General features: G+C 45.9%; 1 protein-coding gene across 5 annotated transcripts in view; it reads right to left on the minus strand.

Moving 5' to 3' along the window:
- Positions 1-26228, minus strand: part of ADGRL3 (adhesion G protein-coupled receptor L3) — a 359836-nt gene that overhangs the window by 99810 nt on the left and 233798 nt on the right. For 4 of the 5 annotated variants that reach the window (XM_085310378.1, XM_085310354.1, XM_085310360.1 and 1 more), the window contains one exon: positions 19987-20067. The exons of the other annotated variant lie outside the window; for it this stretch is intronic. In XM_085310378.1, the coding sequence (XP_085166504.1) occupies positions 19987-20067 (81 nt within the window). The remainder of the gene's footprint in view (positions 1-19986; positions 20068-26228) is intronic. 5 annotated transcript variants of the gene reach the window in all.

Raw genomic sequence — 26228 nt, forward strand, 5'->3', positions numbered from 1 at the left:
AAAAAATAGATACATATATTCAACCTGTGGGGGGATAAAAATAAGAGAGAGGAGAGGAAAGAGAGAAGCCTGACCTGGTCCAGCGCACATATCTTAAAAATCTACCTACTGCTTAGCTAAACGTGAAAATACTGTTATATGAGCAACACAAAAATATTAGAGAAAAGCAGGATGGGGAGAGAGGGAAGAAGAAGCCAAAGGAGGCATGCAGTCTGGATCAGATACGCCAGAGACTCGCTGTTCAGGTATTACTCGAAGCACAGCAGAGAACCAGCGGTACAACACTGCGCTAAAGAGCGGCTGAGCGCTTCCAGCACACAGCCCAGACCTCATTCTGCAACTCTCCCAGGCAACGTAAAATAAATGCACCAATCTACACTGCGATTAGTCTTCTCCCTCTTCAACGTCAAATCTTTTGAAATGTTTTTGTTTTGTAAGTATTTTACATCGAACCATTTATTCCACGCGTTGGGACCTGTAATGTTATTAGCCTCGAGCCTTTCACGTTCCATGTGTGCGTCTAGAAGTCTCATCAATTTGTGGGCAAGTATATTAGTTTTTCTAGTTACTGCAACGCTGCTTTATAGGTACTAAAACTTCAAAATCTCTAATATTTTACATTATCCAGGCAGAACTCTCATTTTATAACAATGCTAACCCAAAATCTAGCTCACTTATGTCATCAAAAGCAACTCTTCTTCCATTATCTTAAATGTAAATGAGAAAAAGCATGTGGCTGATACAGACAGAGTAATTTATAATGAGAGGAAATCTGTCAGACCAGGAATGCTAACAACCAGAACACAATACTGAACTCATTTTGGAAATGAATGCAGTAACAGAGTTGCCAGTATGGCAGCCAGGCTTGGGGTGGGAAAGGAGCAGAAGGTCATCTGCTGCAGACTCTCAGGGTTAGCAGTAAGCAAGCCCTCAAATAAAATTTAGGCAAGGTTTGGGGTATTTTCTTTTTTTTTTTAAGGCTAGAGACTAACGAATTATTGATCAGAGACACAGAATTGATCGGCATGCCAACCTGGAGTAGTTCAGCTAAACGTAAACTGCAAATAAGGATAAAGCACTGCAGCGGCAAATGGCTCTCGCGCTCTGTTCAGCTGCCGCGTGGATTGTTCCTGTAAAGAAAAAAAAAGTATCCGTGCTTGAAGAGAGAGGTTTTGATTCAGGAGTCTCAGAGAGTCAGCRTACTGGATGAACAGGAAGAGCTGCCATCGACAAGCAATTGAACTTTAAGTGATTTTTTGCAAGTGTTTCAACATTTTGCTCCCCTTTTCTTCRAACATTTTGTTGGTAAGGCTGTACACAGATAAGTAAAAAATCTAGGATTGGAGTGCAGCGTGGATCCCCAAAACAGACTGATGGAGGACAAGTGGGACAAGTTCCACACCAAACAAGCCATACATCCATATATCCAGAAGTCCATATGTCTTCCTCTTCCAAAGAGCGCTGTCCATCATGCAACGGAAGGAGCCCTTCTCTCAAACCAGGTTATCTCCCCGCTCCTTTTGCGGTGGAGTCACCCTCTGAAAGGTCTGACGCTAACGCACGGTATTGGACTGAAGGCACCACTCTTCTGCCAAGCTCTATGTCTACAGCACACTTTTGAGTACAATGTACAACCACCCAATCTTCTTGGCAACAGTCGCCCCGCACGAAGCCTGGCCAACAAGAGGCTTCTTCCAAATTAAGCTGTTATTTTCCCTTATTAAACTTCACATTTGAGCTAAGACAGGGACATTGATTCAGTTAAACTGCTGCTGTCTCCAGCCCAGGCTCAGAGCAAAGCGCACGGAAATCTCACAGACACGAAGGTGCTTGGCCAAGCAGACTCCAGTGAAGCAACGTACTGTAACCAAGTGAGACGCAACTTTACTTAAGCAACGTGCATCATTTCCAGCTCCAGCATCGTTCCCATGCTGCCTGGCGGAGACTTTGTCTTTGGAAATACAGAAAGGCAGCTTCTCGGGGAAAACTCAATGCATCCAAAARCAAAAACCCTGGAAGGCTCCTCAAATTTTAAGTGATAAACTGCTCCTCAGATGGCTCATCGTCATGACAGTGTGCCGGCTGAACGCGTGCAAGGGAGAGGAAAAGGCGTCAAGACAAGGAGAAAAATCAGTGCCCCGTCCAGCCAACTTTTAACATTGAGTGAGCACTCAACAGATAACAAATCCGACTAAGCAACTTCAGCTGAATGTGCTCTGATAGAAAGGAAACGTTAATGGTACGCAAAGAAAACCGGTTAAAAAGCACAAGGAAAGAGCAGAAGCTAAAAGCAGGTATTAGATTCCTTTTCTCTGCTGCTCTCTGAGCAAATATTGTTCAAGGATGTTGGACAATCTGTTTGCCAGTTGAAGCATGCAAGAATCTGATAACAATACAACAGAAAATTATTTGTCTGTTCCTATCAAGTCAAGGCAAGTCCAAGCTGTGTTGTTTACCCAATTTTTTTAAAAAAATATATATATGGAAAAACTGACCCAGCATGAGAGTGCGTTGAATAAGACAGGACAGTGCTGCAGGGTGAGGAAAAGAGTAAAATGAGCATGAAGCAAAAAATGTAAAATGAGAATGAAGCAAAGCACCAGCACCAACTTCTTTCCTCCTACAGTTAATATTAAGAGGGCCCTTTCTCGATTGCTTTACCCTACTTACATTGAAGAAGTATCTAAATAGCAAAAGCCACTCATCACCTGGATGAAAGCAGTCCAGGCTAACCAGAGTCACAGAATATTTTTTCCCAGGAGCTCCAGTGAGACTGTTTTTCTGCAGGGACCTTCTGCCAGCCCCAAGCGGGAAAAGCCGACAGCATTTTTGGTGCGCAGGTGGATCTCTCCACCGTGGGGCTGGCTCACCTCCACCAAGGAGGATCTTAAACTGCTATTTTTAGCTCTTTTCCTCATCTCATGCCAGTTTCAAAGCTTATCACCATGCATCTCACCTGCCGGGGCTCCAAAACTCCTTTTACACCTTCCCCTTGAGCAACAAGCTGCTTCTGCCAGTTATCACTGTGTTGCTTTCCATTTGCTTTTTGCTTCCAAAAGAGAGCTGCCACCCACAAACATCTCCCCCCGCCCCGGAGCTTTCCTCAGGCTCATGCCTGCCTCTCAGTTGCCTTAACACCAGCACCAAGGGTAACCAAGGCCAACGATTTTGGGTGCGTCCTTGACCTTGACGTCTGACCCAAAGAGCAAAGTCCAGTAGTGGCAACTTTGCAGTCCGGTGCAGGGCTCTTCAGGGATGCAGGACGTTATCACTTCAGGTTATAAAACTCTCACTTAGGGATATAAAATGGTTTTCCTTCCCCTTACGTGCTTCTGCGCAGGAGCGGGGAAGATACGGGGCCTTTCTGCCGAGGGTTACAGAGCCCCAGTGCCTACTTTGAAGTTTCATGATAAACTGCAGGTAGGGACCTAATGGCCCAAAGGGTGCTCACCTGGGCACTGAGGGCAAATAAAGCTCATAACACCCCAGGCATTTATCAACAATTTACTTTCTGAAGGATCCGGCACCAGAGTCTCCTGCGCAGCAGGATATAGCAGGAGGAGCCTTCTTCCCAGCCAAGGGGCTACATCCCACCAGTGATATTTGCTGAATTACCACTTTCTCCTTCTTTGGAGAGCCATAACCAGCAGGGTAGCGCTAAACTCCAATTGCGAGGTGGAAACAGCATTCATTTCCCCACCCCCAAAACCACTGGCTCTGTTTGGGAGCCTATTTCTCTTTTTGTATGTGCTCTTCTTCCTCCACAAAACAAATTGCAATTAGAGTTAACTGCATCGGATCAAATAGCCCGTGAAAAAAACGAGGCAATAGAAGATTTGCACTGTTTCAATATAATTAGTATCCTTTAACAGTGATTTTTTTTTGAAAAGAGAAGACAACATTGAAACTCAAAAACCTTTGCGATTCAAGTCCCTTTAAATAAGATGTACTCCATCAAAACTCCAGGCAAAGACCTGCTTTTGCCAACCACTAACTGAGCACGTTGAGAAAAGCACGTCCTGAGACAGTCAATCTGCTAATAACCCATCTTGAAGAATCTTTCATAGGCGAGAATTTTATACAACACARATTTCCAGTTGATGGCTGACAACACAAGCGATGTTTCAGGGATGTCTCCCATGACGCCCGTCTTTYCCTGCCGCTCTGCCGTGCAGCAAGATGGGAACACAAAGGCCTGTTTTAACAAGGCTCCTTGTAACAAGGCACCGGCATTATTTTTTCTGTGAAATATCTCTTGGTTTCACACTATCCCTAGCGACCAAGATTGGGTTGGCTACGGCAGACACGCAGCTGACACGTGGTGATGGCACAAAKGACGTTCGGCAATGATTTTTGTGAAAATGGCACATCCCTCAATTTCTGCATGCCRTTATTTTCCCATAGGAAACAAAAAATGCAAACACAATGAATCCGACACATATGYCACGACCCTCCTAAACAGGATCCCGGTGCTAGCGTCTGAACAAGTAGTCTGATTCTTAAACGTATTACAARAGCAGCATCTCCCACTGACCTCAAGAAGCACTGCCTGGCACTCAGCCCTTTTGAGTACCAGATTATTTAGGCAGTCTGAGTCTTGTTTTCCCTTTGAACTGCCCTAGATGCTGAGTCCAATCTACCATGCAAGGTCAGATTTGGAAAAAAAAAAAAAAAAAAAGGAAGAAGGTGCCCATTTCCCTCGATGTCTTTCCACCACACCTGAAACATTCATAACCATTGGTAAATCACAGCCACCCACTTCACGGATCCACACGACATCACATTCTAGCGCACTCTCCTCTAAACCAGGCTATGTCTCTAGATATGCCCCTCTCCCTCGACTTTAGAGGGAAACCAGGCAAATAGTTTAGCCCGTGCATCAAACTTGAAATAGCTCAGGTTAGCTGAAAAGACTCCCACTGCTTGCTACTGCTGTACACGTATGATTTCTGCATTGGCTGGACAAAATGAGCAGCAGGACCAGCGTTTATGATGGTCAAGTCAGATTAGCACTTGTGCTTAGAGTAGCATCTTGGCGCTGAGGAACATCTGCTTCAGATTTGCTCTGGAACAACTGCAGAGAGACGGCGCTGCCCTAGTTCTCCCCACTCGGCTGGCAAGGAGCCCTGCAACAGCCTACGTGGACCTTCCGCCTCCCGTGCCACCGGTAGAGCTTCAAGTCGGTTGTTTGAAAAACGTCCTTTGTTATCAGCTCTTTAACAACTTTCACCGCTGGAAATATTATTTCTATCCACGTATTTCTGAACTGCGTCGGATAACGCGCTCCAGAAATCACRAAATCATCAGAAACTGCAGTGGGAGATGGACCACTGACGGGCTTTCCACCAGACCTGAAAGACAGCTATACTTTTGCTAGTGCTTTGATTCTCTTTAGTTCTATAAAAAGGCTACAGGTATTAATAATAAGCGACRTACCTCCAAAACCATACTAAATTTGTTAACGTGCTATTACAGCTTCAGGGCTGCATATAGTCCCCAATGCAGTAAGGCATCTAAGCCTCGGCTTAAGGTGATCTAAGCCAGCACTTAAAAGCACAGCGTGGACTAAAGTGCTTTCCCAGAGATGAGAAAAAGCCAGAGCAGCACCAAAAGATGAGGCAGGATTAACGCAGGGATGCAGCACCTCCTCTGAGCAGCTCCCACCTAGCAACGCAGACCTGTTGAGCCCAGGCTGGACTCACGAGCACATGAAACGTGTTTTGCTATCTACCGGCGAACAAATGAAATCATCTAGAAGGGATCAAGTGCTGCAATAACGGAAGGGCGATCCCAGTCTATCTGTGCCGGCCATCAGCTCCGTCCCAGCAAGGGCTCAATCAGCCTTAATCTCTCGCGCAACCTCCCCCAAACACTCTTTCAATTGAGAAAGGCTTAAGGCAAGATTTTTTTTTTTCCCCACACAAACTCCTGCCACAGCCACTGTTGAGATATTTGTGTGTGCTGGAATACGACAGACGCTAACTTTTAAAGTGGTTATATTTAAACGCAGGTAGGAGTTTCCTTGAAAATGCCTTGTACCAGTCTAAATTTTAATTTTGCTCCCATATGTCTAAAAGCAGCAGTGGCAAAGGTTGCAATGYCACTAAATAGAGACCAAGAGGTGGGGAATATGCAACAGAAGGGAAAATAATAATAATAAAAAAAAAGCTCTGGGTGAATAAGGGCCCTGTTTCTGAATAAATGTCCTCAAGGCGAGGGAAAATCTGTGATGAAAACCCAAGATTTATAAAACATAGCTGATTTGCTAAATTGCCTCAGAACAGAATGTTTTTTGAAGATTTCCATGGAGATACAAATGTTCCTCAAATACAATACTCTAAAAGCCAATAATTTGCTGCTTTTGCAGCTCACAAAGACACATGACGCTTCTTGACTTCTTGTGCTGGTGTTCCAGGTGCTGGAGGTGCCCATGCAATATTTTGGCCGTTTGGTTAGAAGAAAGCTGCGGCCACCTCTTGCCATTTCCAGGTTTTCAGTTTTCCTTTCAGCTGCCAGCAAATTTTCAAGCATATTATGTGCTGCGGATCTTGTGGTTTGGACTTCCTCCAGCACTTCACTAACATCTGCCAAATTCCTGTTAAATCCAGCGCTGGTTGATGAGCACTTTCCGATGGTGTGAAAGTTAATGCAAGTAACTAGTGGAAGCTGGGGAGCAATTAAATTTTAATCAGAGATGAGTTCAGTTGTAGGCATTGTGAGTTATCTCTAGTGTCTAAATAGCTAATATATAAAATAAGCCTCTTCTCCCCTTGCAATCAACCGCAGAAAGGGAGAAAAGCAGCAGCTTAAAAAGCCCTGCTCCCCATAAAAGCCACCCATCGTATCAACAACGCTCCTCTCCGACACACCATCTGTATCCCAAACCGCTCCGGGCTGTTTTCCGCGTGGACCAAAGGGTCCCAAATCGCATTCCCACTGGGATCAAGGGCTCGGCCTTGCCTGGCCGCAGCTCTGGCGGCAGCAGCGTCCCCTCTGCCGGCTGCCTCCCTGCCTGGCTCTGCTCTCCAACCTGCTTTAGGAGCAAGGCTAATGCTTCCGTTGGAAATAATTTTTTAACCTCTTAAAAAAAAAAAATCAGGAAGGCTCTGATTCTGATTTCAGTGGTGGATGGTTCGCTTGACTCGCTGCTGCCAGGTATCTTTTTTCTCCTTCCTCCAGCTACGTTCACTGCAACAGGAGAAACTTCCACCACGTCCCTTCTCCCCTATGGGCCATAAATTAACATTTGASTCTCACAGATCTCCTGCCAATCCCCCACAACAGGTTGATTAATCCACAACCCTTCCCCACCCTCCCAAATATGCAAAAATGTGGCCACCAACTWCACGTAAATAAATCAAGCTTCTCCTCCTCCCAGTGAGTGCCAGATGCCCATCACAGTCCCTTCGCTGCTCCACCGCGTTAGGCTCAACGTRTCCCCATCGCTCTTTTGAGTTCAAACATCTCCCAGCATCATGCTGGAGAGTACTTTTCACACATGCCCYGGCAGGACAGATGTAGCAAGTAGCAACTCCCAGGATGCTCTTAACTGCAAAGGTCCCACAAAACACAATAGCTGGCGGCTGAGGTTCAGGTAATCTTTGGAGACCAAGAGGAAGGAGCCCTGCAAAAGCCAATTTTAGGGAAGAAACCTCGCCTGGAGGCTGCAACACGATCGGAGCTGGGCTCAAAACACAGCAGTGGGCTCCCTTGCTTCAAAAAAAAAAAAAAAAAAAAAAAAAACAAGCAGAAGCAATGACAGAAGCTGGGTTTTTCTTTTCTTCTTCTTCTTCTTCTTTTTTTATAATGTCTTTGCAAGTGAAAGTATCCCAAACATCTCAGCATGTGCAGCTTGTGGAAGTTGGAGGAACAGCTGCCTGGAGCTAAACACTAATTCATCCATTTTGCTYTCTGTTAATGAACAAGGACAATGGAAAATCAGTAGATGCAGAAAAAACCCACGATTTTTAAGGATTTAGAGGCTGATTTTCTGTACCTCATCTAGTCATTTTCTGCCTGGGCAAAGTGAAGGCACAGTTGGTACAAAATACTACTCAATTATCACAGTTATATTTTTACCCTCTGTTTTCACTGGTGCAGCAAACAGCTACAGGTGTCAAAGGCAAAAGAAAAGCTCTCTTTCAGCACAGAAAAGGAGCATTCAGCAAAACTAAAAATGAAACAAATTTATTATCCTCACTGCTACCCCCAGTTCATACAACGTATCGGGATACGTACAACATTGACTCATGTAACGCAGATTTCCCTCCATATTTCCCGTTCTGCCCCAGATCCTGGCCATTAAAAGCGGTGCRCGACCACCAGCATCTCTTTGGAGGAAGACAGGAGGAGCATCAGTCCAAGCCGCAATTTTTTGCCAAAATAGCCAGTTTCTCTCGCGTTTTTCACCCTGGAAGAACGGTGCCCCGCTCCACATTTCCCTTGGTACCTTMGAGCTCAAACCCAGCCGGACCACCACCACCAGACCGCTCTAGGCTCAAGACGACGCCTGAACTTGGACTGAACATACYACCTTCTTCCTTGGGCAGCCTCTCTTTGATTCTAGACATATTTTTCCCCAAAAAACCACACTACGTGGACTAAGAGAAACATCTTCGTAAAGTGTGTGCGCATAAGTGTGTACATCTATATTTGGCACCTGCAATGCCACAAATATCACGGCAATCATTGCCCAAAATCATGGCAACCAGCAAAGGCAAGCAACTATATATATATTTTTTTTTAAAAAAAAACACAGTCAGTCCTTCAAACAGTTGAGGTGCCTGCTTTGGTTTTTCAGCTGAACTACCACCCTGAGGACASGCGGAGCAGAGGCAGCCCCGTGTCTCAGCCCTGCTTGCAAATTGCTCTGAACGTTTCCAACTCCTCTTCCCTTTTTTTCCCCCCCCTTCCTCTCCTTTTGCCTTTCTTTCTTCTTGCTGTGCAAAAAACCAGTAACTCGTCAGAAACCAGAGCACAAAGGGGAGCTCCATGAGCGCAAGTAGCGAGATCATTACGCATCCCAGCTGGGGCAGGAGTTTTAAGCCTCTGGAGCTTCCTTGCCAAGTCATTTTAGCGTTATGCCAAGAGCGCTGTGCCCCGTGATGCTGCCTGGCACAGGAACCGTTGCGAGGCAGAGCAGCGAGGTTTCCAAGGCCCTAGGAGCCGTGTCGGGCTGCAGGAGCCACCAACCACGCAGGCATTTGGTTAATTCAAGTGCAATTACAGCCAACAGAAGCTGCTTGTTACTCACATCTCTATGGCGTAGGAGTTGGGGAGATGCTGCTTTACGGCCTGGCGGCCTCTTTGGGTGGAAGGAGTCAGGGCGCAGGCAGGTTTTGCTACGCGTCCAAGTAATGACTCAGATGCTGAGGCTTCCACCACAAGTTAAAGCTCTCGTGCCCTGGTGCTACTGAGGTTTCCAGCACAGACCACCTCTCCCCCACATCTGCACCACTCTGGGGCTGGCAGCGTGCCAGCGGTGAGTATTTGGAGGCTATGTCTCTACAACTGAGCATTTCCATATGTTAGGGAGGATTTCTTAGGGACTAGATGGAAAGGTGGATCAGACGGATGGCCTAGAAACACCACCACGCTTCCAATGGGATTCGGTTTTGGACAAACCCCAAGACTGTAACTCAGGCTCTTCACTAGCGGCCGCTTCTACTATGTTTCCTCTAGCAAGCCCCATCCCAAGTCGGTAGTGGTTGGAAAGGAAGCCTAAGAAGTCTCACCCTCTTCTTATTCTCTTCCCTAGGAATCTGCCATGGATCAGGGCTGGAGACAGGATACCAGGCTAGACAGACGTATGGTCTTACCCAATCCTGCCATCCTTATACCCACATTAAACTAGGAAGGTGCCCAGTGGCRGGTCCACTTCAAACACCAGACAGCAGGAGACTAAAGCTCAACGCCGCCACAAGACACAGTGGCTAAGTGCCCAGAACTGAGAGCCACTTTCTGAAACTCCTGGATGTAATCTCTCCTCACACTGCAGGGATCAAAGCCCCCCTGATCTCTGTGCCAYGTAGCAACCTCGAGGCAGGTATCAGACAATTTTTGGGGGTGGGGGCTGGGTACTACTACTATACATCATTCAATCAAAGTCCACTCGAACCTGCCGACAACAGTGCCAGCAGCAATACAAATGCTTTGCTATTGCACCTGAACCTACTTATGCTCCTTCAGTGCGGCCCACCAGAGAGGGACGCTCTCCCGCACCAACCTGGCAAGACAGGAGGAAAACGTACCGTCCCGTTTTAAAGCAGCCTACCATTTCAAAACCATTTGGGATCAGTAGAGTCACATCAGAAAAAGCAACTGTTGTGTTAGGAAACGTTCAAAACAGCAGTGCTGGTGGGTAGGAGAAGCTACCATGCTCAGCATGCACATCCATTCCTCCGTCCCRGCTATTAATGTAGCACGTTCGGTATCATCTCAGCACCTCTTGCATAGCTGATGCAATCTATACTAATTAGCTGTTCACACAGCTCTTTGTTTTCTCCTATTTCGCCTTTCCTCCCACATTCTTCTTCTTTTCCGCTTGTATTGAATTTTTGCGAGACTTGCAGCTTTGAGCCAGCCTATGAACAGGGCTAAAATRCTTGGCACTACCACTTCCCCCCCTTCCCTTGTCAATGTGCTCTTAAAAAATGAAAACACACCTCCRGGAGCCTATGTCCTGGAGCTAATTTAGAATTGTCTGTGCAAACAAAACAGAAAGAAGATGCTAATTTTGCTAGCTACCAACTGCAAAAGTCAATGCTCCTTGGGCTCTTTGTGCCATTTCTCATGCCAGTTCTTCCCAAAAAATAAACTGTYGGCACAAAATATTTTAGCCATGTGTGCAGATTACCAACAGCAGTGCCCAAAGAGTACAACAAAGAAGAGACATGTAGGTGTCCCATTTCTCTTTTGTGTGTACGGGACAGGACACGCATTTCTGTAATTGGCTGCTCATTTCAGAAACCCCATTGCATTAATTACACCGCGTCAGCAGTAACCGGCCAGCTCCACAATTGTCTTTTTTCTTTACAGCCAAACCTCGAGCTTCTAAGGAACCCAAAAGAATATTTCCCATTTCTTTGGATATGTACACCAAATAAATATCCCCAAGGTTACAGGGCACCGCAGTGGACAATCACTACAGAAACTAGATATATYTGTGACAGCGTGGAGCGACTAATCCTACAGTATCACCAGCACGTTCATACATACGGTATGAAAAGCATTAGAGACTTCAGGTACCCGAGCATTGCTATGGACGGGACTCGATCTAACCAAAGACTCGGGTAGATCTTGACGTACCAGCGGGCTCAGTGGGCAGGCGAAGCTCCTCATCGGGAACCGTTTCAGTGGAAGCAGAAAGGTAAGGAGAGGCGTTTGCCGTGCAACGGTCCCAAAACGCCCCAGAGCAGTGCTCCAAGGTTGTCCCAGGAGCGAGAACCCGTGCACCAAACGAGGTTCAGCACCTGCCCGCCCCCAGGCTCAGGCCTTCGTTTGCTCCAGTAACCAGCACCTTTGGAAAAATAACTACCTGTTAGAAAACGAATTAACCTCAGGGCAAAGGAGATGCTTAACATCAAACTGAAAGAAAACCGAGGGGGAGTACAGCTAAAAAAAAAAAAAAGGAAAAGAAAAAGGCAAGACAGCTGCGTAGACTTGCTTCTGGTTTCCCCTTCTGTAGGTCATTTCCCCAGYGTAACTTCCCTTCCTGCACTGCGGTGTGTTTGCTACTGAGGAATCACCCATTTCAGGAGAAGGGCTTTTGTCACTTTTCATTCGCTTGCATCTTTTTAAACGCTTTGCATTATGAACCCTCCATCAGAAGAGCAAAACAGATTTAAATCTGACTTTGGGAGTATGCCATTTCATAAACTTCTCCCCAAAGAGCTCCAGCTAATTAAAGAAATGATTGCAAAACGCTCACAGTGTCAACCCTGTCAGCTTACGCGCAAGATATCTACACCAAGCTGCAATTGTTTAACCAACCGCAACRCGGAGGAGCTTTAAAGATAAGCATAAACCTTAGGCCATAAGCGGGCATATGCACTTTTTAAACCCCCCACCCTTTCGAGCTCGTCCTGGTTCGCCCCCACCGTACGGCTTAGTCAACGCGGGGACTTCTGAATAYGCAGCACCCTTCCGCAGCCACTCTCTCCTCCGCCCAAACCGATCGTTTTTCCTTTATTCTCCTATATTTCTCCTGTGGACCTTGCCCCCAGTCCCCATCTGCAAAACGCATCCCCTCAAGCGGGCCAGTTCTCCCTCTACCTCTGCGGCGTGGCTTTCCTGCTGTTTTGGGTGCACACWGCCCCTCCCCGAGACCCTCAGGAGGCCTTTGCTCATCCTCAAGTTCACGCTTCTCCTCCGCACCTACCCTGGCATTCCAGCTTCTGCTCCCTCTTAGAAATCCACCCTCAATGTGAAGCTACAGCTCTTTATCCTGCCCATTTTCTTCTTTCCTCAGCCTTTTGGGACACATGTCCCACTGCCTTCCAGTGCTGGCTACTCCTTTCCCTCCCACTGCTCCATCTGAGCTTGGCTCACGTCATGTTTAATCTGTCCAAGCCAGTGATGGTTCTCAAGCCAAGCATCTTGCACTGCGAATGGATTTTATGAGCAGGTGCTTGCAATGATGTACAACATGAAGTATTGCAGCCTCTACTAGGAAAAAGTAATATTAAACTTCTCTAAAACCCTTCCAAGGGTCAAAGCCACCATTGTACAAGGCTTCAGCCAAAAGGACAATGAAGAGTGTCCGTTGCCCTGGAGGGTTCACGTCTAAAACGGGAGAAAAAGCAAGTCTGCTAATGACGGATGGGTCGGAGGCTCGGGCTGACGTTAAACAACAGTTAACGGCATCAGGACGCTGGTCGAGCCCTGCACAGGTCTTCCCAGCCGTGCTCCAGGATTGCTGCTTGCCGGCGCTCTGGCCAGCAGGACCGACCTCCGTAGATCTTGTGGCTGCTGAAGCTCCGTCCCTTAGTTACAAAGCACTGGCAGAATACAACTGTCGATGGCGGCGGATGTTGTAGGAAGTGAAAAATTCCTGCTCTCGACTGCCCGCCCCGTAACTCTCGGTGCTCTTGAGGACGCTTCTCCCGGAGGAACCGGCCGGGTGCGACGCGCACCGTGCACGCTGCAGGCTAACGGAGGTCGTGAACGTGCGCCTGCCCGGGCAATCCTCCCTCGCCACGGCCGTTTCACGCCCCGGCATTAATGAGAAAAACAGTCTCGGAAGGGGAAACCCAGTTCAGAGCATTCCCTTGGGAGGAATGCCAAGATCCCATTTATTTTTGTTGACGGTAAACTTTTTTTTTTTTAATAGTGCTCACAAATACGGTCTGTGTAATATATTTTTAAAAAATAACCACCGTGGACATCATTATATTGCCTCTGACTCCGGCCTGTTCTTTGATTCCCTACGCTGAAACTAATTGACTACTTTATACATTGCTATTTTATATATGGTGCCGTGTGCCGCTTGACTGTACGCTTTTAGGGAATCAGCCTAACATTAAACGAATCAGAAGGTACCTAAATCACATAATAGACAGCAGCACTGGAAATGGTCAGGAAAAAYAGGAATTAAAGTTGAATGTTTTGTTTACATGATCAAAACACATTAATTCAAGAGAATACTGAGAAATTTGTTACTGAATATGTCTGGTAAAAGCATTTGGTCTGCTTCTGCCAAATCTCCTCTTAGCAGAGCCAGTTCCTACTGCTAAGCAATTGTAAAGTTCAGAAAATAAATTCGTTCAATTGTCTGGTTTTGACAGATTTCCTGTGTGAATTCCTCTTTGAATTCAAGCTCACTTTTTGTCTTTGAATGCGAGCTACAACGCAAAGTCGCTAATCAAAATGTTGCATTAACTTTTCGTCCCCCTCCATGCAACTTCGCTGCACAGAACCCAGCTTGCACAGTTATCAGCACAAAATATTAACATAAGGAACCTTTTCCTTAGCAACAGCTACAACGTCTGGGGAATGCACTGCCCAAAACAACGCCGCTTGATCTAGGAGCACAATAAAACATAAATAAGCTTGTCACACTTCAGTGGCACATAGGATCCCACTGTGATGGGCCTCGTCGTCCTTTTACTCCCAAATAAAAATGTGTTTTTTTTTTCCATTGATTTATGGACACGCATTCCGTTTTATTCCAAAAAGGAAAGCGTAATTGTTTACTCGCTAAGAGCAATGTTTTGGTGTGTGCCTATTACTAAATTCGTGGGCATCCCACGCACACGCAGAGACATGCTTGTGCAAAGCAGAGCTCCTAATGAAATAAAGATGAAACCAGGACTTAGAGACAAACTGCACGTAGCTAATTTGAAGGCAAGGGCAAACCATTTGGAGCTGGAGGACGGCAGCCCCTGTCTTCTCAGCAAATACTGCAATTATCAAGCCAAAATTTACTTGGCTGGAAAGCTTAAGTTCTGAGGCCTTCCACGAGGGAGCCAAGTTACAGTCTTAACAACAAGGCTCCATAATGTTTATCTGTTAATCAGTATTTAGTATGCATTTATTAAGGCTGGGATTTCCACAAGTGCCTTTAAAGGGCTGGGTACTCAATTCACAGGAACAAATCTCCCTCGGAAAATATTATTATCACATCACTAGAATTCCCCTAGCAATAAATAAATAAATAAATAAACAAACAAACAAACAAATAAATAAATAAATAAATAATCACATACCGAGGAAAGAATGAAAATTCAGCAGTCACTGCTAAGGAAATTCAAGGGCCAAAGCCCTTGAACAAACATTTCTGAAGGAATAGGACCACTGATTCTAAGGAGTAAATCCTTCTTTTCCAGGCATCTCTGATCCCAACTAAGCAGACCACAAGTGCCAGCTGCTTTTGTTGATAACGTAGCAACCATCAAAAAAGAATAAAGAAAATATTTTCCAAGAAAAGACGCTATAGCAAGTAAGACGATATTCCTCCACCACAAATGTTTTAGCATGTATGTCACTCAGAAATCCACATCACAAGTCCCGGGCACATTAATATTCTGTTGGGTAAACATACCATCCCTTATCTAGTCTTAAAATCATTTTGTACTAGCAATGGAAACTCTATCAGGCACTAAGAAGTCCCTGGAAGGGTTATCTCACCTCGTCTGCCTTTTTTCCATCTCCGAAGGGGTAAAACAAAGATCCACCCAACTGCTATAGACCGGTCCTACGCTATTTTAAAAGGAAGCATGCCTTGGAAAGCGGTGGACCCGAAATTTGATCTCCTATGTGATTTATTTGCCATCTTCTCACGTTACACAAATATAAATACAACCGGCATTTCTCTGCAGCCCCGAAATGATTCAGAATTAATACCAGATGACAAAACGGACCATGTTCCAGGAGGGGAGAAGTTACAGTAAAAGCTCCTTCCCATTAATGGGGCCATTCATTCATATGGCCGCTCTTCCACAGGGGAGCTGGCCATAAATTATGCATTTGACATCTACTTATAGACGATTATATCTGACATAATGAAGTTATAATGGAAGGAGTTTGCACATTGTTTGGTTATTAAGTGCCCATTTCTTGTCCCTGCACCAGGTGCAATGGTGATAGGCCATACAAATCATCCAGAAGAAACGCCAAAATGGGCTCCCTTACTGATAAAGCACCACACATGTTTATTAATTTAACAGCTTGTCTTATGTCTCCCCCATCTGCTCATTTAAAACAGTTATTTGCCCTATAAATATTTCAGGCAGAGAAGTGTAGCCAAAAATTAGTCTGGCAGAAAGGGGAGAAAAAAAGAAGGTAGAGAAGGGTCTCATGCTGAACACAGCGCCACGTTCCTCTTCCACGTTGAATTCGTTTAACAGCTTTTTCCAAGCTGGTAATCGGGCATTCGCTTTAGATTAGTGACGCCCGAGGCTGTACCACCATAAATGGCTCTACTCTCCAGCTGTTGTCCCCGGCAGGTGGGTGAAAGCTTCTACCACCAGAACAACTCAGTACGCTCGGAAGCAAAACGCGCAGACAAAAGCATCTCCCAGGCAGAGGTCTACACCCATTTGAAGTTTAGCGGATAATATTTAGCTACAAAGCCTACAAAAAATACAATTTCAAGGGGCCTGCCTTTAACAGCTCATGCTGATCACGGAACAACTCCTTTACAAGACAGCTAGCTGCTACGAAAAAAAGAAAAAAAAAAGAAAAAATATATAATTAAGAGCGCTTCTTTTTTTTTCCAGATAAATAGGGATAATGGAAAAGATGTTAAACATCGCTAAGACTATCTTTTTTCCTCCCAACTCCTGAAATATTTACCAGCTTTCCATACTTCGACTGGTTCCCACCAGCTCAATGTTATTGTACGAGTCACCATCAGCCCCGATGCCTAATGAGGAACCGATAAATACCAAATGTGGCCCAGGCTCAGGGTAGCTGCCCACTTCATGGCCAACTGTGTAGTCCACGACGGTGAAGGCTGACGGTCACTCAAGCTAAGGGCACGGCTTTCCTACGGAGGGGAAGCCCAGAGGGAAAACAAAAAAGGCTGGAAATACGGCATGCCTGGCTGCATCCACTTGCATTAACGCGGGAAGGGATGCAAGGTCCCCACTGCCATCGGGTTTCTTCAGCTCTGGGAAGAAGTAGTGAGGCACATGCAAGCAGCCCTGGAAGTAACCCCCTGTCAGATCCTCCTCCGTCATCTGCAAAGCCGTTGACTCCCTTGGGGATCTTTGCAGGAATAAACAACCAAGTTGTTCTAAAACCAGCCAAAACTCGTACTGTTTTGTTAGGAAGACTTAGATGTGATTTGGACATTCAGGAAAGGTGACTTGACCAAAGCAAAGCAGAAAAAAAACGATAGGACGGATTCAGTTTTTGAAGGAAGGAAACACAGAGGGACGCTCCACAGTGTGGGAGGAGAAAGGGGGAAAGGGTGGCAAATCTTCCGGTTGCCTCCCTGACATGCTGCCCTGGAGGAAAATATTCCCTATAGGAAGAGATTCTGCAGGTAAGGACGTTGAACCGCACCAACTGAAGTTTGCGSCAAAAACCAGGACCTAAACTGGGGCCTAGGCAGCGTCCCTACCTAGGGGAATCTGCACGGGAAGGGCAAGAACCTACCAGCGCTGCTGTATTTGCTATTTGTTTGTAGAACTTGGGGTCAATAATCACCATAAATTTATGTTTTGGAAATAAMCTGACTTCAGGTGTATCAGTCTCTGAAACAAATGCTCCCACAGAGCTCCGACTCGAAGGAAACCTTTGGAAAACGTGAGCTTGACAGGCTAGGAGAGCACCTGGCACTGCTTAACTATAAAAGCCCTGCATCTATTTCACATTTAACATGATTCCACATATACACTAAAATCTGCTTCTATAAAGCTTCATCGGTAGTTTTAGCATGTGGATACAGTGAGTTTCATTCACTCTATTCCCCGTATTTTAGTACCCRGCAGATTTTTAGTGCAAACACTGCATTTAATTTATTGCTATATATGCTAATTCCATAAAATTCCTTCCCAAGTCAGTGCATGAGAATCATCCTTATCTTTGAYGCTCCTTGCTACTGTCAGGAACAAGCAACCCATTTTTTAAACGCTGGTTCACAACCTGGGGGTAYGAGAAAGGGTCTGCGGTCAGAGGACAACGATTAGCATCTAAGGCTTGATGAGACAGGACCGCCCGAGCGAAAGAAAGAGGCTCCTGAAATACTAACGCTTAATAACCATCCACGGAGGACGAGGAATTGAATTCACAAAAGTAAATAGGTTGCTTCTTATCTTTACGCGTGAGCCTGCAAAGTGACCCATCTGACCACGTTCAGGGCCAGGCATAAAGCAGCTGAAGCTACAACTGCTGTTGTGCCTTATTTTACGTGTTTCCAGCGGTCTGAGGTCTCGGCTAGCCCTGGAATTACTCTGTGTATGGATGTGGTAAACAGCTGCATAAAAGTAATGCAACCGTGTCCAGATAGTTATATTAAGAGGAGGTATAAAAATAATGGTTAAGGGTGGAGTGCTTCGTATATGGAACTAATTTTAAAACATCATCCAATAAGAGGGTGAGGAAAAAGGAGCATCTTTATCAAAGAATGCCGATTCAGGGCTTTATTTTTATTAAGTGATTTACAGTGTCATTACTACGTTACTATACAGAGCAGCGGCTCAGAGTAATTACCTTGTAATGTATGATGACACTAATGTACTAGTAAACTACCGGAGTTTATCCGCTATTCAGGACCTGCGTCAGGACACCGAGAGGTAGGTAAAAATGCACCGCATGCATAAACAATGTGGCTAAATGTCACCRGCGATAAAATTTTTAAAAAGGAGAAGGGAGAAGCAGTCACAAATAAATCTGCCGGCRGAGAACTGCAGCTGCACAGACCCTCAGCAGCACTGCACCTGCATCATTTTTAATACGGGAAGCCCAGATGCTTTCGTATTCCTAGCACGGCTCCCTTCTCTTTTATTATAATTAAAATGGTAAGGTGGCTGCCGCTATTCTTTTTGCCACGGTAAGTGCAATACTGACCTGTGCTCAATGATCACTCTTCCGCGATGCGTTGGAAGAGTAAGCTGGGAGGAAGGACCAGAGAGGACGTGGATAATACCATGCTTAATGTTCTTTATAGCCCATTTCATCTCAAGATTCTTCCAAAATAGTCAGGAACCTCATTTTAGAGRATGAAACAGCCTCTGGGAGTTCAAACAGCTGGCTCAAGAGTTCCCTGATATCAGYGGTTTTACAAAGGCTGCCCTAAAATGGCACTCTTTAAGGTCCCAGCTACAGGAATCAACAGTGACAACTTAAGGGTAGAGGTGGTTTTGCATTCCTTAGTTAAAATAGCCCTTCCGGTAAGGGATATGGCTTGGAATAGGACCCAAGTGTGTCCTAAAGTGCCAAAAAAATAAAATAAAATGATGATACCATGTTCTTTCTCCAAGAGAAAATACCGATTATCCTACTTTTGAACACTGTCAGCCCCCTAGACACCAGGTCATGGATTGATACCTGTCTGAGCTGTCCTCCTCTCTAGAAAGAGCAGCTGTCAATCCCAAATCCCAGGGTAATTCACCTGGAAGAGAACGGTGGTTGCAGACAGAGCGCTTCGAACTGTCAGGAGTTCGCGTATGACCAGCCCTACTTACGGAACACCAGCTTCGGAGGGAACGAGAACCGGCAGCATCGTGCCCATGCTCCACCACCCAGCACACGCTTCACCTTGCTCAGAGACAAGAGGGACCACCAAGAAATAACCATGCTGAGACTGCTTCCACACAGGAAGATGCAATTCCTTACTTTTCATTAACGCATCAGCTAAGAACAACACACGCTTGCACTTAGAAAAAACAGCAGATGTTTCCTTGATCAAGTTTCAGATCGAGCCACATGGAAAAAGCTCAMCCTAAATTACAGTGAGACCTTACCCACACCGAGAGCGTGAGCAGTATGCTTTCATCTAGCCTACAAAGTCCTTGGGATATTTTGTGTTCACCTCCCTAAAGCACAGGGGCAAACAGTACGTTCCATCGCAACACATCCCCCACCATGGTGGGGGAAGACCCTCCACATCAGGCTGAGAAATCAAGGGCACGTAGCTCTATCACTTTATCTTCACAATTCAGCTGAGGTACCTATCTTAGCAGGACTAGTCTTCTAGACCCACTCCATACACATTGGCTGCTGGGGCCATCTCCCAAGGGCAATTCAGCTCATCTAAAATTCRAGTCATCCTCTAGAATAAGCATCTCTCCACTGATTCCAGCAAAACCCAAGGGGCAAGGGCAATGTGGACTAAACCCAGGCCTGAACCCCGATACGACCACTTCTGTACCATCACCGCAGCTCTCATACAACCCTTCCAGTGGAGTTAATTTGCTCCAGCCAGCGTCCCCGGATGGCACGCGGCACCTTTTCCGTGGAGGCTTTGTGAACRACCAACACATGCTCTTGCCCGCGGCTGTTTTGCAATGCGCGTAAGCGGAGGTTGCGTCAGCGACTCACCCTTGGACGACGGTCTCTCCAGATCCGAATCAAGGTGGATTGGTGGGGCAATATAGGAAACCTGCCCGTGGTGAGCCTGCCCTGTGGACAAATAAGCGTTTTAGTTTCCACTATTTCCTATTAAGAGCTGTTAGGGTTTACAGTTCACACACTACATTTTTAAGGCACTGTATTAAAAACAGATTTGCAAGTATTTAAACTCTATTGCCTATTTTTCGTGTACACTGAAATTCAGAATGAAGATGAACTACCTTTTTCTGGAGGCATCTGATGAAAAGTTGAAAACATGCTCTCTCTTTTGCTTTTCCCAAGTAGRCATTGATACTCTGCTGAATTTTAGTGATACTTATTTTACCACTACCATCTTTCATCGCAAATTGTTCCATGTGCCTTCTCCTCCTCCTCAATCTCACCTGATCGCCACCGTCCCAGAATAACTGCGTGTGCGTGTTGCACGCTGTTCTCACAAGAGGCCGCATCGCACAGAAGACAACCTATTTCAAACTCCGGGCGACAAGCCCATTCAACCTGTTCACCTGACTTGAAAAGGGAAGGAAGCATTTCTGGGTTTAGAGCAATCCCTCTACAAAGCATACCATAAAGTACAACTGCACCCGTTTGTTCCRCCTACAACAGATGGAGCGAGCTGAAGATTTGCACGTGAGTGGAAGCTTTCCAGTTCCCAAGACTGTTGTGCAGTTTCTCAGTTTAGTGCTAAAGACCCTCTTCTTCTTCTCCAGTGATCTGGAGGCAACTATATCGAGCAACTTTTATTTATAATAAAAGCATGCTGCTGTAATTCATCTATTTACTCTAACAATTTCTGGGGTTGTTAATCTCTTTTTCTAAACAAGGAGAGTTAATGACACATAGATTACGATAACGGCTAGAGTAACCTTCCCTTTTCAAGTAATATTCGTGGGGCAATAAAAGCAGTTGATTCCTCTTACGAGGCACATTCCAAATAATTAATACAGCTCCCTGTTGACATTTGCTGCTGCTGCTCCGAGCAATTTCCAAGCGAGCGTCGCAGAGAGTGAAGAGCCAGTACAGTCTTCGGGGTTCTTTGTAATGACATCTAGGAACACTGTGMGCACAGTATGCTGGTATGCACAAGACAGTGAAAACATCTCTTCAGGGGGATAAAATATTAATGGGAAAGGAGAGAAAAAAAGAAGTTTGCCTGAATGGATAGGATATATTTACTGCTTTACACACTGCGGTTGACTGAGATAATTTGCATTATTAGCCATTGCGACAACTGGACATTGCTCACTTTTAAAATCTAGCGGCACATCACGTATTCTATATCGGTTTTAAGTGCTTTAACACGGGAAATCTGCTTCAGGCCAGTAATGTGTTACTCTGCTTTCCCATTCTCGTTTTCCTGTTAAAAACCCGCTTGATACCATTTGTGAACTCAACTCATCACTTAATGGCTGCTCAGCTCTGCAGTAGACACGGACAGACAGTCTGCTCTCGCTCCGAGCTGGCCAGAGTGCAAGATCAGTGCCTCCRTCGACAAGGAACAAGATCCTTTTCACACCGTCATCGAGACCACAGACTCCCAGAGGGACTGAAGTTGGAAGGGACCTCTGCAGATTACCTAGTCCAAGCCCCCTGCTCCTAGACCACGCTGCACATCATTGTGTCCAGTTGGATTTCGGAAATCTCCAAGGATGGAGACCACACAACCTCCCTGGGCAGCTTGTTCCATCCATACAGTTTTAAAAAGCCTCTCCTCATACATCAGATGCTCCAGTTCCTTCATCATCTCCATGACCCCTCACTTGAACTCACTCATGCTCCATATCTCTGTAGTACTGAGGAGTCCAAAACTGGACCTGGCACTCAGATACGGCCTCACCAGGGCTGAATAGAAGCAAAGGATCACCTTCCTCGACCTGCCGGCAGTGCTCTTCCTAACGCAGCCCAAGAGGCCGTTGTCCACTGTTGCCACAAAGCACACCGCTGCCTCGTGGCTTTTATTTATTTTTTTCACCTGGTTGCTTGGGATCGAGTGACCCCAAGAAAAAAATAATAATTCTACAGGTTTAAAGGGCTRAAGAAAATACATGCACACCAATAGTATAGAAGACTTTAAAACATTTGCTTAGACATTCACTACGAGTAAGGAACAGCTATAGAGGTTTATGAATGTTTTATAAAAGCTTTTACCTAATATGGAAGAAGTGGCAGTATCAAAYGCTCTGTTGTGATAAATGTAGCAAGCTGCAGAAAGCTTTTATCTACTTGCTGCTGATGCAAAACACACTATTCCACAAAAACTGCTAATAAATCAAATTTCATGTTATAACATTCACATCTATTAAAAAAAAGCAATGCAAACAATTACTGTGCTTCATCTGCTGTGCACAAATGCCAAGTTAGCTGCTCTTCATAAAGAGAGACCATGATCTGAGGACACCTCCCATCAGCTACTTTGGCCAGCACCAACTGGCCTCATCAGAGTCTTCCCATCCCCTGAGGGACATAAGCTCTCCATTGCTACCCGTAGCTCCAGTTATCTGCTCAGGCTTGAGACCTCTTGCAAACCCTTTGGTTTATCCACAGAATCACGTGCTGAATACATCAGAATATACGTGCTACACAGCGGTAACACTTTAACRTGAATTTTGCAGTTTTGGGTGCTTACTTGGAGTCCCAGCTCCAGGAACCGAGAGACTCCAATTAAAGAAGCATCTACTGCAGAGAAATACTTGAAAAGAACATCACGAAGGTCTGTTTAAAACAAACAAACAAACAAACAAAGCCTATTTGAATGAGCACTCAAAGAAACCTCATATCGGGCTCCCACACAGGTAAGAAAAGAGAGGAAACGGCCAACACCAGGCCCTTCCTGAATTTTGCAGGATGCTCCAAAAACACCCACTAACCACTAACTTAACAGGACGAAGCTACCAGCGGACGAGTACTGCAGGGAAAATAATAAGATGGCTCAGGATACTGTAATTTTTTTAAGGTAGTTGATGCTTACAAGACACAAAACAAGCATTTCCACGTCTTCAAAGACCTGCCCCCAAGCCAATTAGTCACCTACTGTTGCCACTGCATAAAACTGCAGAAAAAAAATCTGCAAATTTATGGACTGCTTCTTCCGAGAAGCACGGCACCCGGCATCCGTAGCACCGCACGAGAGCGCGGACCACGCTCCTGACCGTATTCCCCGCTCCYGGGACACCCCAATTTTTGGAGAACAGCTCCTGTCATCATCCTTTCTGCCCGCCCTCGGCGCGTCTTCACCTGGTGGACGGTTACACCGTCTCTCTCGTGGAGACACTGGTTTCAGCGCTTCGCCCTGATTTTTTTATAAGCGAATCTGAATATATAGTCTAGGAAAGAGTTTCAGAAAACATATCCACCATCTTACCAAAGCCTCTCTATAAAAAGCGTATTTTATATCCCCTTTTCCCCACCAGAGGAGCAATTCCATTTTTAAAAGCAATCTAATCCATCTGGGACGATCYGCTCTTAAAAAAACAGCGCTGCTTTTTGATGATATTTCTATAATCCTCCAAGTGCAAACAGGATTTCTGTTGTCTAATTTATTATCTAACTGGGGACTACGCTTCACCTTGCTGGACAGCAGCTTCCAGGATTATCCCTCTCATCTTCTTTGATTTCCAAAATCAGTACTTTTCTCTCCTTTTTTCTCTACTTGTGGGCCTTTCTGAACTCTGTGATACGCAAGCAAGCATTAAAAAAAAAGTACAGAAAGAGAAATTAAAAAGCTGCCGGGTTGGTGAACCAGCTCTTCTGACGTGTCATTAAAAGGATTTCATTTAGATCTCTTGCTCTGCATATATTCAAATTCTTCCCGGAAGCCTTTTTTTTTTCCCTGCCTTTCATCAACGGCTGTTTTTACCGAACAGCCTGCGTTTCCTCGCTGCTCACCCTCTTCCATTTTGCATTAAAAGCTTTCCTTTTAAGAGAAGCTTYTATAAAGCCGTTCCCCATCGCCGACGTGTCAGAGCGGGCACCGTTTCTGCCCCCTGCTTCATGTATTCACGTATTTTTGGGGCGCAGCTCTCTTGCTGCTCAGTTACACGTTGCTTTTAAAGCTGCCCTAAAACGTGCATAAGACTTGGTTTAAAAATCTAATAATAATCAATAACTAAAGAAAACCTTGGAGCAGAGGGAGAAAACTCAAGACAAGAAGCAGCAGAGAGAGGAGCCGGGGAGATGTTTAGTTAAGTCGCTGTCATATGTCGATCTCAATATTTAAAGTAAACGTAAATCCACAAACGGTGACTGGCAGTGTAGCTGTGCAAGCAAAAAAAAAGCACGATAAAAACGGGCTGATCCTCCCCGCAGACATCCCACTGCTGCTTGGAGCCTGTCCTAACCAACAGCAGTGATCCGCCAGATCCACGCTCACGTGCCTGTGGGCTCGCAGGGACCACACCGGCGCCTATCCGCAYGGCCTTGCCTTCCTGCTTGGACCCAAGAGCAAGAACAGCGGCAAAGGAATGGGTTAAAACCRCCCGAATATTACAGCAGCAGAGCAAACTGGAGACTTCTCCCTTGAGGCAGCTGCATATCATCAGAGAAGCTTTCGGGACTCGGCAACTCAAGCCCTAGCTGAAGTCAGAGGTGAAGATGAGTTTCTTGCAGTCRTATCGAGATTCTTCCTTTTCCTACGTAAACATTTTAATGTGTCTCGGGTGTTTGGACAAACCTCGCRTCTCTGCTAAAGACTTAAAACATTTGCTTTAGCAGGGCCTCGCTCCAGGGCWGCTCCGCAGCCTCCGGCTCACGTCCCAGGATTTTATTGGTAGCGTGAGAGCTCAGCATAGCAGGAAAAAAAAACCAAAAACCGAATGCAAACCTAGGGAAACGTGCAGCATTTCACATATGCCATTATAATAATGCAACATTAAATGCTTTCTATGCTCCTGCCCCCACATGCAACAAGGTCTTCTCCATCCCTGGCCTTCCCCCAAGACAGGGAGCTGCCCTGCCGGGCTGCAAGTTTTCAAAGCTCTGCTCCCARTGCCTGCCCAGTATGCCAGAAGAAACATGACACATTACAGTCGTCTTCCTCTCCCAGATGTGCTCGCTGTGCTACAAAGTATAACTTCCCCATCACCTGCGCTGGTAACCGGCRGGGAAGAAGGGAAGAGATTTGGATATAGATGAGATAAAGGGATTTGAAGCAATGAATTTCTCAGAGCCCTGGAGAAGATGGTGCGTATCTGTAACCCCGAACTGCCCAGAGTGGGTTTAGCAACAGTGAATCCAATTAAGCACCGGGAAGTTCCCTTGGCCACATCTCAAAGATTAAATGTAAGGCGAAGAGCACCATGCCAGCTCCTGCAGGCCTTACTCCATGCTTTTCCCATGTGATGGCTTTCACCCAAAAGTCAAACAGAAATTTTCAACTGCCTCAGCAGGTTGTGAATCAAGACCAGAGAAGTCTGCTTCAGGTGCAGTGGAAAAGACCCGGTACGGAGAAGTTTGCAAGAGCTTTTGGGGGGAAACTTAGCCAAAGTCATCCCGTCCATCTCCTGCAGATGCAGAAAGTATTACGCTTCCTCATAATACTTCGGTGGGCATTGCATGGTATGTGCGGCATGTCCAGCACGTGCGCAGCACGTATCTCCGCAATCTCTCTTCACCTAGCAGGACCCTCCATGCACTTCCGTGGCCTTCAAAAGGCATTCCCTCCCGTTTGGGACAACCCTGACTTCCCAGCCACCACGCCAGCACCCATGACGGGGGCAAAGTGTCCATGGGTGACCTGCTGCCTCCTCGGCCGGAGATGTTATCCCACCGTAGCAGTTCCCGTGGTCGGGTCCCTGACCAAATGCCCTTGGCCTGGATTACTCGGTCCTGGAAACATTAGTTAGAGAATCAAACATTTCTGCCTTATTTTTTCCACCATTACTCGCTCTTTTTCTCCTGTCCACACTTCATTAGGGCCCTGCCTTTCGCCTCTCTGCTCTCACGAGCGTTCATGCCTCTTCTCTGCTGCACGACACCCAAGGAATTTGGTTAGCGTACACCTTCCTCCCTCTTCTCTAATAGTCAGATGCTATTAAACCAGAGCGCAGTTGCACGTTTCAGCTAATCCCATTTAACAGCGGCCTCCCCTCCTCCAGGACACAGCCATGCRTTTCCATCCCCTCCCTCTATCAGCTCTCGCAATTAATGCAGCTATGAAGTGAGCTAGATCTGATCTGATGGAAAACGACCCAGTAATTATTAGTTTCCCACTGGCT

The sequence above is a fragment of the Rhea americana genome, unplaced genomic scaffold (genome assembly GCF_003343005.1).
Source record: "Rhea americana isolate MKP2758 unplaced genomic scaffold, rheAme1 scaffold_107, whole genome shotgun sequence".
In the NCBI taxonomy this organism is placed as follows: domain Eukaryota; kingdom Metazoa; phylum Chordata; class Aves; order Rheiformes; family Rheidae; genus Rhea; species Rhea americana.